Source organism: Gavia stellata, chromosome 13 (genome assembly GCF_030936135.1).
Source record: "Gavia stellata isolate bGavSte3 chromosome 13, bGavSte3.hap2, whole genome shotgun sequence".
Taxonomy (NCBI): Eukaryota; Metazoa; Chordata; class Aves; order Gaviiformes; family Gaviidae; genus Gavia; species Gavia stellata.
In genome coordinates this window covers 13,714,452-13,730,992 of record NC_082606.1, presented here as the reverse complement: position 1 = coordinate 13,730,992, position 16,541 = coordinate 13,714,452, and the positions used below count along the sequence as shown (strand labels likewise).

At 44.5% G+C, this 16,541-nt stretch overlaps 1 protein-coding gene across 1 annotated transcript in view; it reads left to right on the top strand.

Annotated features, from left to right (window-relative positions):
- The window catches only part of HOMER2 (homer scaffold protein 2), a 62,182-nt gene that overhangs the window by 7,682 nt on the left and 37,959 nt on the right, over positions 1–16,541 (top strand). Inside the window, exon 2 of the mRNA XM_059823770.1 lies at positions 16,027–16,183. Coding sequence (XP_059679753.1) covers positions 16,027–16,183 — 157 coding nt within the window. The remainder of the gene's footprint in view (positions 1–16,026; positions 16,184–16,541) is intronic.

Below are 16,541 nucleotides of genomic sequence, written 5' to 3'. Positions count from 1 at the left end.
TTTGAAAAAAACGGGAGAAATGCAAAATGCGAAATGTCACCAATCGGCACTTGGGGCACATGGGGCTATGCTGGGGCTCCGGGCTGCTTGGCGGATGCGTGGGTAAACTTGGGGAGAGTCTGACACCTTATTATTGTTGATTTCAGAGATGGTGATGTCTAAAGACAAGGCAGGAGCTCTGTTCTGGTGGGTAGTTCAGACACCAGTGCAAAGATGGCAACAGCGTAGTTGTCCCCCTGTCTCTGCCTTGACATCATCCCGTCTCTAACCAGTGTGTACCTATGCACTGCCCCTCCAGGTAAAGCCCCCACCTCTTACACCTTCACATAGTCCAAACCCTTGGTAGCCCAAAGCCAAAATGCTACTCCCTGACCTGCCAGGAGGTTTCTGCACGGATAGGGCAGCCCGAAGATGCTCATGGGCACAATGTACACCCAAGGGCACAACCGTTGCCCTTGGGTAGACAAGGAGGAGATAAAAGCATCTTTGGACTCTACTTACATACATGTGTAATCCAATGATTGTCGTAATAATCCCCTCTCCTCCAGCTGGCATAAGGAGAAATCTATTCTTTTATGAAACAATAAAGGAGATTTAGTTGCCTAAAACTTACGGCACACAGGTGAATGAAAGCGCTCTCTTTTCATGATTATTTTATTTTGTGTTTGACGGCTGTTTGTCACTTATGCGGTCCCTTACAGGAGATAGCCAATTTTCTGTTGCCTGTTGTTTATAGAGGTGATCTTCATAAACTTTTATTTAAGGGATCTTCTAAAAATGCTAATATGTAAAAAGGGATATGTAGTTTGGTTTATGGTTCTTTTCAAGACAAACCGAAACTGGCTTGGCTGAGAACAGGGATTTGACACTTCACTACACCCAACCCAAATTCAAGGAAATTCAATTAAAAGTTTGAATCTCTAATCTCGGTTACAATGAAACACAATAGCTGCGGAACAAAGGTCAGATCCCACATTGCAGAAAAGGAGCTGTTGGTTTGGAAGTTATTTGGGGTAGATGGGGAGGCTGCCCACCTCCTCCCGGGCAGATCCAGAAGTGTGCGTGAGTCTGTGCTTCCTTGGGGAGCTTTCCTTTCCCCCAGTGCCTCTTCCACCTTCCTCTGTGCTTTGGAACAGGCGACTGGGTGTTTGTGCATAATGTGAAATTCCATTTTGTCTTTTGAGAGATCTGAGTGACAAATAATGTCTTTAAAGTTTCTGTGCGATCCTCAAAGATGTTCCCTGGACAGAAGGTTCTGAGCATCTGTTTTCTGAGACCTTCAAAATTGCATATTATGGAAGATGCATCAGCTTTCAAGGACTTAGTTGTATGCAGCCTGATGCTCCCAACAATGTCTCTCACCACGCTTTGCCTCCCCAGACTTCTCTGCAAAGCCGGTGGTTTTGCAGAGGGCTGTGGGGAGGGCTTCCTTCTTCAGCTGGACTGAGCTCCTCGTGAAGCCTGGGCTAAACACCTCTCCTGCTGTTGTGGTTACCTGCTTTTCCCTCTACAGGGGAGGTCGGTTCTGAATTTTTCAGTCTCAGAGCAGTAATCCTGCATATGTATTGTTCATATCTTTGCAAGAACTTTTCTCCATTGAGTTCAAGTTAGCATTTCAAATTCTATGGGGGAGAAGTTGCCAAACTTTTTATATTCTAAGCTTAGAGTTTGGAACGGAATCAAAAGATCTAAGCCACTTTGCACCCCTGTTTGGTCTTTCCTCCCTGCCTTACGAATTGGCATCCTTGTCCTTGAGACATAGAGCAATATTGTGCGACTCTGTAAGGCTTCTTCCATGAAATATCAAAGTAACATTGCACTGATTTGCAACATATTTTCACATAATTGTTAAATTAGCATAAGTGACATGAGGTTGTACTGGAAGGAGTTTATGCTCATCAACTGCTTTACAGGATGACCTCTGAATTATTGGCCAGAAGAGAAAATAGACATACGACTGCTGGGAATGATTTGGGATGGTTCAGTGCTGCCTGTTACTCCTTAAAAGAATGACTGATTTCCATGAGTTAAACAGGGTGGTCCAAACTTTGCACCTAGGATCTAAATTACTTTTCCTCCCTGTCTTTTCCTTTTCCATCTCCTTTTGGCACTCCTCCTTCCCCCGTGGTGACACTGGAGCTGCCCCGGCTCCCTGCGGGGAGGACAGCCCGGCAGCCCGGGGCGGCAGCAGCTCTCAGCCTGGGTCAAAGTGTTGGCTGGGGGGGCGCGGGGAAAAACGTGGGGCTAGTCTGGGTTGTCTAGGGGGAAACGGGCAACTGAAATGCTCTTTTGCTGCTTCTTAGGGGTAGTAAAGCTTACTAAAAGAAAACCGTGGTTAGAGGCATCTGCAGTAGAGGCCTTACAAGTCAAATCGGTTTAATTCTTAGGGTGCTAAAGTGTGAAAGTACAAGAAGCATAGTAAGAATTTCTCACCAGTTGGCACCTTATCCTCAGTGGCTGAGTGAGTACTTGATCCATTCTGCATACTAACACCAGGCACTAATTTTAGATCACAGGGACTATGAAGAGTGCAGTTTCTATCTCTTGACTTGCTATATTTTACTTATGGCAAATAGAGGAAACTGGTGCATAAACTTTTTTCCCCCAGCAAGGGAGGTGTCTGCCTGCACTAGCAAGGAATCTCCTACCATGAGAGTGCACTCAAAACAAATTATTGCGGAATACAAGACATGATTTTTAATCCTATTTTAAAACAAATGTTCAGAATTCTGTTCTGAAAATGAAACAAAAAATCATTTAAATTGTGTAATATCAGTTATTATGCTAGCATAAAAGTCTGTCTAGAATTTATTGAGCTGAGTTTACTCACATTTGTTTGGTATAAATAAGCAGTAACTTAGAGCAAAAGAGGATCAGGTCTCCTGCGTGTACTCTCCCGTTGTTTTGAAGGGTGAATTCACTGCTGCATAAATCTCATAAAAGGTTCAAAGCCCCACAGCAAAAGTATTATTAAAGGACGCAGCCATAAGCAGGTTGTGTCATCTGGGGTATGTGTCAGCCTGACGTATTCTCTATCCATCGAGTGCTTTGTTTGCATTTGGTAGATATGATGAGCTACAGGCTTCGTGCTGAAGTAGCACTGCAGAACTGTGCAATGGTTTATCCAGTTGGCAGTGAGCAGGATGAGCCTCTGGTCGCCATCCAGCCGGTTTGTTTTGTTTCACAGGATTGCTGGGGCATAGTTCTGCCCTCTCGCATTTGATCGCTCCTTTGGGAGCAGACATGGGGACAGCTTAATGCATAGAGGGCATTTATAGCCCTACTCCAGAGACCCTACTCTTTGTGGTTTGGGCAGTCCTCTACTGCATTTGCATGGGCCAGGGCTGGGTATGTGGTTACCTTCAAAAATAGGACAATAACTTCAATGTGGTTTCAACCAGAGAGCAGAGAAGGATTTAGAAAAAAATACCAGGAGAAGAAAGTATATGTATCAGTGCTGCCAACTCACAGGGCAGCCAGCCTATCAAGCAGCCAATAGTGGCAACTAAATAAGGGCAACGCAGAATAGCTAAAATGAGGTATGTTATCCCCTGGCTATCACAGCATCGCTGTACTCCAGCTGAGGACCCAGTACACAGCCGGTTTCATCAATAACTGTGTGATACCCGCAGGCCCTCCAGCCTGCACTGAACGGGAATCCTGGGAAAGAGCCCAACTCTGGTGTGCCGGCCCATCCGAGCCCATCGTTTTTATCCCAGTTCATGGAAAAATTATTTTAGATCATCTCATCACTTTAAACATTTTGGTAAGTGTTAATATACTTTCAGCGCAGTGGAAATAATCACCATATGGCTGTGAGATTTGCCATCTGTCCAGAGATGCTGAAATACAATTAGTCCATGTAGGCCATTTATCAATCTATAAGTGACAATATTCACAGTCCTGGCAACTTTGGCTGCTGACAGAATCGGCACTTGTATAGGCCTACCTGTCTGGCCTTATTACAGTCAATATATAAATGAGACAGAAAAAATCACGTTATTCAGCTGTGTCCTTCACCCTTGACAGAAAGGAAAAAAAAAAAAGTCTATATTGGTGTAAATGAGACTGAGGAAATATTATGCTTTAATTTTTGTAGCACTAATTGGATTTTTATGTCTAGTAGACCTTAATTTTATAAGGCAAAGCCAGTTTTACTTGCAGTCTTGCAATCAAGAAATACCAGCAGGACAGAGTATGTCACAGGGCAAAAAATCATTATTAAACACTCTCCTGTTGTATTAACTTCCAAGGCACAAAAAGCTAAATGTTAGAAACAGGAGAAATGTGATCATTAGCATCATACAGGTAAGATTTTATTCTTCCAAGGTTTCTTGTTTGACTTCAGAAAAGTGAGAAGGTGGCTTTTCAGCAGAGTGAATTTTTTTTGAAATAAGGTCAAGGCCTTTTTAGTTTAAAATTAGTAATGATCTGACACTGTAAGGGGTCTGACCTTTGACTGCTGCTGCAGAGCTAGCCCCTGGTGGGTGTCCTAGCTTGGGTGCTCAGGACTGTTGGCCTCCTGAAAACTTGGCTTACATTTGTATTGGCTAATGCATATCCACAAAATTACTTGAACTTTTTATTTGGTTTTACATGTTACCCAGACTCATCTTGCATCATAAGTTTATAATAAGAATGTGGGCTATGTATTGTTTATTCTACAAATTTTCAGCCAGCCCACACTAATTTTTGAGACTCTGCTGACATGAGAATGTAATTTTTTTTTCCACATATTTGCATTATAGCCTGTAGTTATGGAACCTGCGTCGCATGAAAAATGCTGGTACGTGAAATTAAATCCACGCATAGCCCACACCTCATATAACCTGTCCCTTGCAATACCCACAAAGTTGGAGGCATTGACGTACAGAAGTCAGAAGTGCCGAGGGAACAGGACTGTGAGGATCAGAAATAGGTGGCTGTTGAGGTTCAGGAATTTCTGGGGTAAGTTTCTCCCAATATTTCCTGCAAATATGCACAGTTTGTGGCGTTAGCAAGTTCTAGGGGCTTAGTTTTGTGGTTTTACTGGTATGGGTTTTTTTGTGGCAAGGGGAGTGGTGGGTTTTTTGTTTTGTAGCTACTGTGTTTCTCATGAATAACCTGTTGGTTAAGTTTTTCAGATTTAGTAGTTTTTCTCTCTGGAGCTCACGAGATTACCAGAGGATCTTCACTTTTGCGCTGCGGTTGCTGACAGCTTTTCATACCAACAAATAAATGTACATATCTGAGATCTGTACTGTAAATCTGATGGCAACAGATGGTGTAATATTTTTAAAGATTAAAGTGAATAACGTTAGAAATTTCCTTTTGTATTTTTATCTTGAAGCAGAAGAAATGTGTCGTTCTGTGATCTTACAGGCTGCTAGTAAATACATTCGTTTCAAGAACCGTGTCCCCCAGTTCCTTAGAGAGGTGCTGCCTGTGTGCTAGCAGCAACCAAAATACTCTGCTTGTTGATTCTATTAGTCTATTAAAATTGCCAGAAAATGGAAATCTGCTTTCTTCCAGACAGTCTAATTTAAACTGCATTGAGTGGGGAATGATGCTGGCTTTCGCCGTGCTCGTTTGTGCCCAACGCCTTGCCCTTTCCAGACTGCAGCTGTGGGCTTCCTGGCTGTGAGCACAGGGCATGCGCTTGCACTGGAATCTCTCTTTGCCATTTTTAATACACCATCTTTGGTGGTCTTGACTACATTTTGTGATTTTTTGCCTTCTAGATGGTTTTCTCTAGACGGAGGCTGGTAGCAACAAACCTGTTTAAGCATGGCAGTGCTGTTGCCAGCCCCGTGCTGTTCTCGGCACGGGCAAGTTGATACATGTACTGAAACCCAGTATGGGCATTGGTTTGCGTCTTTCTAATCCCTTACAGAGCAAATTGCTTATTCTTTAATTGCTTTTAATTTTTACATGCTTAAGTTTCATTAAAGGCATGCATCCTTGTATTAAACCATCTGTTGGCACCCTTTTTCTTGCTGTCTAATAAAGCACTCAGACCCGAGTGTTTTATTAGCCCAGGTGCTCTGGCAGCATCTCCGGTCACAGCGTGTACCCAGCACAGGGTGTGCGCCGTGCCCTGCCTGTGCTGCCTGCACGTGGTGGTGGCCACCAGGACAAGTGAAGCCCTATCGTTTTCTTCTGACATTATGGTTGGTAGAATTCCTTACTTGATCCTTTAGGCAGTAGATCAAAATGAGTTATACAACTTGTTCTTTAAACTGAACTGATTGGCTTTTTTTTCCCCTAGTGTAAGTGGAAGAAAAGCCTCAGGGGAGAGCATTTGAATAGGGTATGGGAAAGCACAGATTAGTGCACGAAAGTACTCCCCTCCAAGGATCCGCTTAGTTCTGTGGCATGTGAAATAATGGAGTGTTTAATCATTATTTTGCAATAGTGAGGCTTTGATTATGCTACTGATTAAAATCAGCTTTTCAGATTTCTTTCTGTGAAGATAACCTCATCTGCCATGCACATTCTTACAGCATGGGAGAAGAAAAAGTCCTAAACATAAGGATGCTGCCCTGGTGGTGTCAGTGGGTTTTACATGGACGAACACAGACATGGTCTTTCGCTTAAATCTTAGGTTTGTAGGTACAATGTATTTTGATCGTATATCCTCTGACATTTAATCTCTTCATTTTTTAGATAAATGCCAAATAGTGTCCCTAGCCTTCTGCCACACAGAAGACATAGCGCAAAGGATTAATAACAATAATAATAATAACGACTCTACTAGCATGCTAAAGGATTTTCCTGCTGGTTTACAGTGCAAAATAAATTACTCTTTTCCTCCAACATTGTATTTACATTATCTTCTACTCTTTGATCATTTCTCACCAATGCTAACACTAGATGCCTATAGTGTCTGCTGTGGGGTGAGGAGGTGCCCAGGGCTGCACAGGAGTGACTGGGGCTGCTGGCACCTCATCTCTCCCAGCGAGGCCGGTGCTGGGGGCTCCTGGGCAGTGCTTGTGGGGCAGGTGAGGGCCCTGGAGAACGTTGCCTCTTGGTTTTGGATAGTGCTGGAGGAACTTGGCGCCGTTCAGGTCCGCACACTGGCTCCTTATCTCTCCTTTGTAAAACAAACCAACCAACCCCCACGATGCTTTACCTGTGCATAAGAAAATCCATGGTGGTGCGGAGCTGTGGTTTCGTTCAGGTTTGGTTGGGCTGCTCCGAGAGCAGCAGAGGCTGGTGTGTGCCCTGTGGGGGTGAGCTGAGTGTTTCCCATATGTGGGGTACCCCTGGGCCGGCTCAGCCCCCAACATCCCACTGTAATGAGCTCCTGTGGGGTCCCTCCTGCTCCAGCCCCCTTGCGCTGCGGCAGAGGGTCTCGCCCAGAGCTCTCCAGAGCAGCCCCCAACATGTAAAATGCAAGGCTAGTGCGTGCCAGCGCTTCATCCTTCCTAACATCAGCTGCATGGGGTACATCTTGGGGCACGCAGGCAGGTCTGCGAGGCAGAGCCCGGGGAGTTGTCACAAACCGGGTGCTTCCCGGGTTGGCGGCTGGGTGGGGAGTGCTGGCAGCCGGCGAGGCGCGGGAGGGGGCTGCGCTCCCTCTCCTGCAGACTGGGGCTCTCCGCTCCAAGATTTACACTTTCAATTTACAATGGCAATCTCTCGCTGAAATATTACAACACAAACATTGTGCCACAGAGGAGGCTGTGCTAAAAGCATTAACTCTACTGGAGCTGGGGCGAACCCAGAGGATGTCGTTTTTAACTGATCCAGAGAAATAGGAAGGCTTTGGGGGTCTGTTTATGTGCTGATACAGCCTCGTTTGTCAACAAGGGCAGGAGAGGTGCTGTGGGGAAACAGAGTACAAGTATTTTTTTTCAGTTTAATAGGGTTTGAATTTATCCCTATGCAAATGGGAGGCCATGTAAACATTCCTGGGGGTGCAGATTTATGGATCCTCTTTCAGTGTCTTCTCAGGAAGAAATCTCTGAATATGACCAGTTTCACACACGTATGCCTCAACTTGGTTTTTTTTTTAACAAATAATCTTACCTGCGGAGGATTAGTTCAGGGTCCTCTCAGTTCCTGTCACTTGTGTATGTGTGTTTATTCACAGAGTGTCTTGAAAGGTTAATAACTGTTTGGAGATAGCCAAAAAGTAAAGTGTGAGCTTTTTCACTGCCCAAGTTAAGCCTTTTGATTTGTATATTGACTTCATAAAGGTATTGTGAGACCTCCACATATGTAACAATGATTTTCATAGCCAGAGCTTTTGTCCTCAAGATTTATTCTTTCGGACGTACTCAACTGCAAATCAGAAATTAATTTAATTAACATCTGTGCTTTTAACAGAAAATTCGTCTTTAGCTAGCTAGGTTTTTTCTTTTTTTTTTTTGGTCTAAGTAACTGGAACCATTATGTTTCCTACATATGAAAGCAGCACTTTCGCTAATTGTATTCTGTCTGTTGAAATAATGCTGCCTGTAAAAGAAGGGAACTAAAAAGATGGGGGGTTTTGCATGAATTTCAAATATTTCTGTAGGTGAGTTGATGTCAAACCTAGTATAAAGTGGGCACCAGAGAATCACAACGGTGGTTGTGTGAAGGAGTTGCACAACCTTGCCCTTGATTAGCACTGCTGCTGGATTCAGCACTTCTTTTCAGCCTCATCACGGTCACTCACGGGCAGATAGGTCTGCCTATAAACCAGGAATTTCAGCAGCTGAAAGACTGAAAAGAAGGACTTTGAGTAAATTATATTTTTAAAATAGCTGGTTCTCTTTCTCGTTTTCTCCTTTTTTAGGGACGGTGTAATTTCTGTCCTACTAGTCTGGGTTTTTCAAAAGCTGTTCCCTGTACCCTCCTATGTACCTGCGGTTCCACCCTGCAGCAGAACGCCGCCCGGGAGCGCAGGGCTTGGCTAGCAGAGCGCTGACAAACGCAGTTCAGGGGGTGTCTGCATATTTTTTTTTTTTAGAGAGAGAAGAAAGAGCAAAAACCGAGTGCAGTTGTCCCCTGCTAGCCCAGCCTATCGCTCTGGGCCAGTTCTCCCATCCCTCATGTACAATAGATATTAAGGCCTCCCTTTTCTCTCTTCACTTACCCTTCCTGCCCTGTATTGCCGAGAGCTGCTTCTCCATCCTTCCAAGTAACTTTTGCTATGGAAATACCTGCGTGAGGAGGACGGTTTGCGTTGCAGGACGAACAGGAGCTGCCCAGGTCTGTGGAGCCAAGGAGCTGTGGGCAGACCCATCTAGCCGGCAGTGCTTGGCCGCAGGCGGCTGGTTTGCCGGGCTGGCATTCTGTCCCGCCGGCCTCCGCATCACGTAGGAGCAGTTGTTAAAACCACCGATAGCTTCTCTCTGCTCTGTAAAGTCTGTTCATTTTTACAATAGTCTCTTCCGTTGAGTGGCGAATGTTCAGCTGTTGATTTAGCCTTTTAAATTCCTGTAGTCAAAAACTTCCCTGGGTGGAAGATCTGATATAAAACTGCCCTGCAATGGTAGTGATAGCGAAGCTTTGGAGAGGAAATGAGGCAATTTAATTTTATTTCCAGGCTCGCTCCTGGCTCTGTTATCCCGGGATGCCATCTCACTCTCGATGGCTGTTTCCTCAGGTGTAAAATGGAGCCATTAGCCACCTGCGCGCTTCACGCTATGAGTTTTGCACCCTTGCAAGTTGAACCAGGCTCTTCCCTTCTGCTGGCTGTCTACGCTGGCAGCCAGCGCCCGAACCTGCCTGTCGCAGCTGAGGAGATCCGACTGACCCGGATTAATTAGCATATGCCAATGTGGGAAGGGAGCACGCTGCCTGCTTTTGTACCGCCTGCTTACTGCTATCACATCTGTAAGATGCGCAGCTTTAGTGTTTGCCTCTTCCCAGCTCTGCCTATTGCCCGTGCTGACTGGCCCCCGCCTGCGGTCCTGGGCCCCGGCCCCGGCCCCGAACGGGACAGTGGCGGACCTTGAGGTTGCAGTATCTCAGGGAAGGGGGCTGAGACAGCTGGATTTGCTTTGTTTGTAGTGAGCGTAAGGGGGATGCACTTGTCTTGACTGGAGTGCGTGCGCTGAGGCAAGGAGGGGTCCTCCAACTTCGTCTTTGGTCGTCATTAAGAAGCTAATTCGTGTGGTTTTCCCTTCCTGAAAAGGTTTGATCCAAGATGGCACGAGCCTTCAATATATAGAGTTAACAGGCAGGAGGATAGTGGACTCTCTTTTGCTTTGTGCAAAGATTAATTTTGTGTAGAAATTGCAACCTGTGTGTTAATTACCATGTGCGACACCATGAACTGTAACTTCTCCCCCCAGCAGTTACGTCCTTCATCAGAGGACTGCCTTTACTTGGACTTGGGTGTTTCAGGGAGACGGGTTGGTTGGTTTTTAAAGTTTGAGATGTGCACGTATGAACAAGTGAGTAGTGTTATGGGTAGATGAAACAATATTTTCACAGGTAATTTGTAGGCATCACTACCTGCCTGGACTTTCATCGAGACGAGCATTTCAAATACCAGAAAAATCTCCATCCATGAACTCAGGGGCCAGCACGCAACAGTAAAATCTAAAAGGCGAGGCAGCAGCAGCAGCCTGGCAGGGTGGCTGTGCACCCCAAGGCCACGGGGATATCTTCGGGGGTCACGGAGGAGTGACTGGAGAGCTTGCCGCTTTCAAGGGGCAGGACGTATTTATGCCGTTTTGCTTGGGACCGAAGGCGCAGCTTTGCCTCGCTAATGTGCTCTTAGCCTTTGGAGCTGTGCACGCATTTTTGAGAAGTCAGAGCCACAGATAATGCTCGGTGGCTTTGGGAGCTGGTGCCGTTACCCTCCCGCTTTCGCCCAGGAGTTGAGGGCGGCTGTCTGGTGGGAGAGGCATGTGTGCACAGCTGGCCACCCCTGGGCAGGGGTGGTGTGGGAACAGCACTCCTCTTTTTAGCAATGTTGCTTGTTTTTGAATTACCAGAAATAAATACAAATGGCACTCCAAACTACATTATATGAGAAGATATACATAAAGGATTAGTTCTTTTTATTGCACTGCCAGGCAGTAGCAGCAATGCTCAATCCAAGTAACTATTGACACCAAGTTTATCATGTTGTGTTCAGCAAATAAAATTTTTTGTATCATGACCAGCGATGGGGGGGGTATGTCACAATGTAGGATTTTGCATTCGTACCTACTCTTCTTCTTTCTTGAAAGATCCTCATTATCTAATACTTGTTGTAGCAAATCACTGCAGATCTGTTAGCCCTGTCAGGTAGTATAAACCTCAGTGTGTGCATGACGTTGGCCTGTAGCAGGAAGAACCATGTTCCAGAAACACTACGCTGACGTGCTATCTTCAGGCATGTGTATCCTCCACCAAATGGTAGCTATATGAGGACATGTTCTTTTAAAAGAACATATTTATTGCAATTGGTAGTTTAGGCAGTTAATGCAAAGCTGTGTAGTATTAGTGTGGGGATAGCACATATAATCCTGTTCTGTAAACTAGAAATCCTTGTGCCAGGAATTTTACGTGATCTGTTAATGAAAGTTTTAGCAAAACGTGCAAATAGTGGTTTTGCCTCTGGTGGAGTTACCAGAGCTCCTGCCACAAATACGTTTGATGTTCCAGATCCTACAACAAGTAAAGGAGCAGCTTTGTTCTATTTACTGCTTGGTCAGCGTGCCCACCCGATGCGCTCTGGACACATTGCACATTTAAAAGACCTTGGGTGCTGATCCCTCGGGCACCCACATGAGTCACCGTGTTGTATTTACTACCAAAAAAGATTGCTCCAATACAGAAGCGTTCACATCATCTGTGCCTTGTTCAGAGCCAGAGCCGGCTCCAAGCGGCCCCACGCGTGGCTGGGGTCCGGGGCAGGGGCTCTCCCAGATGCCGCCTGCCCGCCCAGCCAGGGCTCGCTGTGCTCCAGCTGCCACCGGTATCCCACCGCCCTTTCGCTGCCGGCTGCGTCAGCAAAGGCTCTTTACAGCTGAAGTGATTTAAATCACTGGTTGTGCTCATGATTCAAGTGATAAACCAGGAACTTCGAATTAAATAATTTGAACTTTTCCTAAGTGAGAGCTCATTCCCGTTGATTAGGAAGAGTAATATAAAACACATGGCTTGCAGCTAGTCGCACACTTGTAAAATTTGGCATGGTTGTATATTAACCAGAAAGCAATACTGTATCTCACACAGCTGTGGATGCAGTTAGTTAGCTCCAGAGTCTGGGGTGTTGCTTTTTAAATTCTTCAGAAAAGGTTTATGACCTATTTCTACATTAATGGAGAATGATTGTTTTTTACTTGAGATTTGTCTGATATGACACAAGGACAGAGATTAAAAGTTGACTAAAATGCATAAAACCATGACTTGAAAATTAGTCATATTTATAAAACATGCCGGCCATATTTAATAATAAAAAAAGCTTATCAAAGTGCATTTTCTGCCTTACTCTGCATTATTAAACAAAGAACTATTAGCTATAATTTAGGTCTCCATTTGCTACTTTTCAAGCAGCTTTACTCTAACGAGTGGATATAAGTGTCAAATTGATTTTTAAACAGATTTTTTTTTTAAAGAGTATTTAATCAGTCATTAACAACTTTGGTTAAAATTCATGAGATTTTAAACATTCATAAATTCTCTTTGTCTGCTGATTTACGAGTCCGCAGCCTGGCTGGCAGCGCCACTGCTCCCTGCCTCCCCGGGCAAACTGGCAGTCTCACATAATGACCTGCTTTCAGGGGCTCAGACAACGCAGGATGTGCTGCGGGAATGTCAAGCTAGCATTGCTGTTGTTTTGAGCATAAAACTTGATAAATCTCTGATAAAATGAAAAGGAAAGAAACCCTGGAAAACAAAGTCATTCCTCTATCAGCAAAGCGCTTTCTTGAACGTCAAAAGTTGCAAGCGAGTAATGCAAAATAATCCTTCTCAATTTGGAGCTCTGTAAGGCCGTGGTAAGTGTTTTTAAAGTGTCTAATTCAGCATTTCATTTGAAAATTGAGTGCCACAGTTTTATAGTTGCCTGCGTGTGCTTCACTCGTCAAAGGAGTTTGGGATGCAATGAAGGAGGAAATTTCCCCCCCGTGTTAAAAGCTGCACCACAGGAGTTTGTCAACACTGTTGGCTTTGCCGACCCGCCATGGTGTGAAGGAAAGCATGGTGGCACCGGCTCCCGGTGCCGGTGCTGCCGGCTCATGGGCCCCGCTGATGGGTTTGGGCTCCTCGGGGTGACAGCAGACCCGCAGGTGGATTCGGCAGCAGGGCAGGCACGGCCACAGAAGTGCAGCTTCTATTCTTAATTATTATGAGCCAACACTGGGAAATCCTTCCAGGAGGTTGTGTCCTGGGGCTGCTTGGTCTGCTTCAGGGGGTCAAAAATCAGTCCTGGGGCTTTGCTCTCTTGTAGATGCACCTACGGCAGAAAGGTCAGAGGCATACGTGGAGAGCAACCAACTGGCCCTTCCAAATCTGAGTCTCAATGAAAGGTCAACAGCTCACTTACCGTGAGCGAGAGTGAAAATGTTTACATTTACACATTGCATTTCCTTTTTTTTCAATAATTTATCAAATAGTGTACTATCACTGTCAGTGATAGCGCTGCTGTTTGCACCCAGGAAGACAAAATGCACTTTTTTTTGGTTTAATAATCGTAAGGATTAGAAACATAGTCAGGTTTTGCCTTTACTTTTTAATAAAAACCCCACATGAATGGATAGATGGCTAGCCCTGAGCTTCATTATCCATTAATTTATCCACTTGCATGCATGTATACAGCTCTTGTTGACAGCAGTAGCTGCCACAAGACTCCTGAAAAAATGGAGATAGATAGTTTTTCCCTTTAGTCTACTTTTATTATTTCCAGACTTACTTTATATGCTTACTGCTCCTGCTGCAGAGAGGCCAGGCATAGTTTTAACAGTGTGTTCTGGTATCATTAAAATGAGTTAACAGAGTTAAAGTTGCTTGTGGAATCGGTTTGCATGGAGGAAACTTGTGAAAGTTTAGACTGCAATATATAGGTCATATTACCATTAGCAAAAACAATTATTAGTAGAATCCGCTAAAAATACAGAGCTAAGTAAAAGGCTAAATAAATTCAAAATTATTCTTCACTCAGGGAAAGTACATATTTTTAGAGTAAAAGAGTAAGCAGCTTGGGGGAAACTTCCCTTCCCTGCATTCCATATTGCAAACAAACTCCACGACCTTCATGGGCATTACACTGTAATGGATGATGGAAATATTTTAAAAGTGTTGCGGAGACCTGCCCCTTCTTTTCTCCCAGCTGAGGACAGCATCGATTTTAGCAGGTGAAATGAGAGGTTCAGTGAGTTACTGATAAGGAAGAGCTGAGGGGAATTCTGCTCTTTCACAGCTGTAACATGACAGTCCCATTGTAATTTCAATTTATTTCATGTAAGTATTTTACAGGGTTCAGCACAGCTGTCCATCCAGAAACCTGCATGGCAGTCCCTGGAAAAATGTAAAATTTTGCATATGTCTTGCAAGGAGAGAACCATTGTTTCATTTCCTCCCTCCTGAGGCCTTGCTGGGCTTTGCAAGCTCGCTCCATCTTCCCTGAGCTAATTCTACTCTTAAGTCTCTTCATCTGTTTGATATTCATAAATTTACTCCCCTTGATTTTAATTTAGCTGCAACAGTCAAGATCATGTGTGATGTTTGATACAGTTCCTGCATACAGTACCTGAAGTTGTTCTGTTCTAAAAATGCACAGGTGGATATAAAAAGGAGCTGAAGATTATAGAAATCTTAATAAAAGCAGAGTTCCAAAACTATGGGACCATGAATAATAGAATTATTTATATGAACAGGAAAGAATAGCATAGGAGAGTGAGAGATCTCTCTGGCCTTTCACCTACCTCTTTTCATTTGCTTTGGGCAAAATTCAGCCTGGCAGCCTTTTCAGTTTCCATGTGGTACACATTTTTGGGTGGTGACTCTATTGCAGTACAATTGTTTTTGAATCCTGTCATAATTCTGTCAAGTGTAACTATTCATGATACAATATTTTGTATGTGATAAGAATATATTGAGCGGTACACCTAGTATAGACCGTTATATACTGTAGCTTTTAAGAACTAAAAGCATAAAAACATATGTAAAAGCACAGTAGAGCTGATTTGCAGTTCACTTCTGCTTTTAAACTTGGATTAAAGGTACAGTTGGAAGTGAATTTAGTTTTATGGCCTTTAAATAAGTCTTAATTCTGATCTTCAACTGGAATGACTTTGTGTTTATCACGTTTTGTTCTTTTGGTCCTGCATCTTCTCTGCTTTTACGTGTGATTTGCATTGTCACGGTTGAAGGTAAAACAACCCCCCCCACACTGTGTGCACACTTTTCTTGATGAGAAAAAGCATCTGAGGAGGGCTGGTGTTCAGGAACGGGGTGTCAGGGGCAGTCCGTCATCCACTGAGAGCTGAACTGAAAGGCAATATATATCAACACAGGCTTGGTTGTGTTTCTTTTCCCCCTTGCTCCCCAGGATGATTGACTGGTTTTGCATCTGATGAAATTTTCATGCACATCCACAGAACAGTGGGATTCTAAGGATAGAGATTAATATTTCAGTAATTATACGGTGCCTGTAGGTCGCTGGAGCCCTTGCTGTATCCACAGAGGAACCCTGGCTGTAGGTAGCGGTTCACAGGAATGTGCGGCAGGAGGAAATCCAGCCGTGGGGGGCTTGTTGTTGCTTTTGGCAAAATATGTCGATGGGGAAAGAAGGAATGCATGTGAGTGTCCTTTCCTGGAAATAAATATTTTGAGGAAAAGGTGGGTACCGAGTTAGTATAACATGGGGAAAAAAGCGCCATTTGCTTCCTGGGCTACGGCAGTAACTTTAGGGCACTGAATGTCACTTAGCGATGCCAAGAAGAGGTACCCAAGGCTGGATCGTGGCTCAGCAGCATCACTGCTCTGCCTGTTCACCTGGGGGATTGCCAGACACTCTTTGTCTTGTGCTTTCAACGTGCCTGGTCAAGGCTGGGCTTCTGGGACATTTCATCTTCCGCAGACTCATGCATCCATTTCTCCTGTCCCTCCCTATTCCAGAGAACAGCCCATCTTCACCACCAGAGCCCATGTCTTCCAAATTGACCCCAGCACGAAGAAGAACTGGGTTCCCGCAAGCAAGCAGGCTGTAACTGTTTCCTACTTCTATGACAGCACGAGAAACAGCTATCGGATTATCAGTGTGGATGGAGCCAAGGTAGGAGGCTGATGGTACCCTGGCGTGTTTACTGTGCGGAGAGGATCGTGACTGTCAGCCCTGGCTGAAGATAGACATAGATGGGCTACATTTAGCACTTAAGTTCATAAATACTCACTCTTTTTATATAATCCATTATGGACGCTTGAAGTCATAATTGGAAAAACAGGACACCTTAAAAGTGATTTTGCCAAACTTAACTGATTTTATCTCTGATTAGTTTGACTTCCTGAGCTTAATGAGCCGAGAGCTCTACGTGTCCAAATTGAGTCTGTAGCACAGTACCTAAAACCACCACGCGTATTAGGCAGATAAGGCTGAAGCCTGTTTGGTGAAAAAAGTTCTTTTTAAAGGGAAT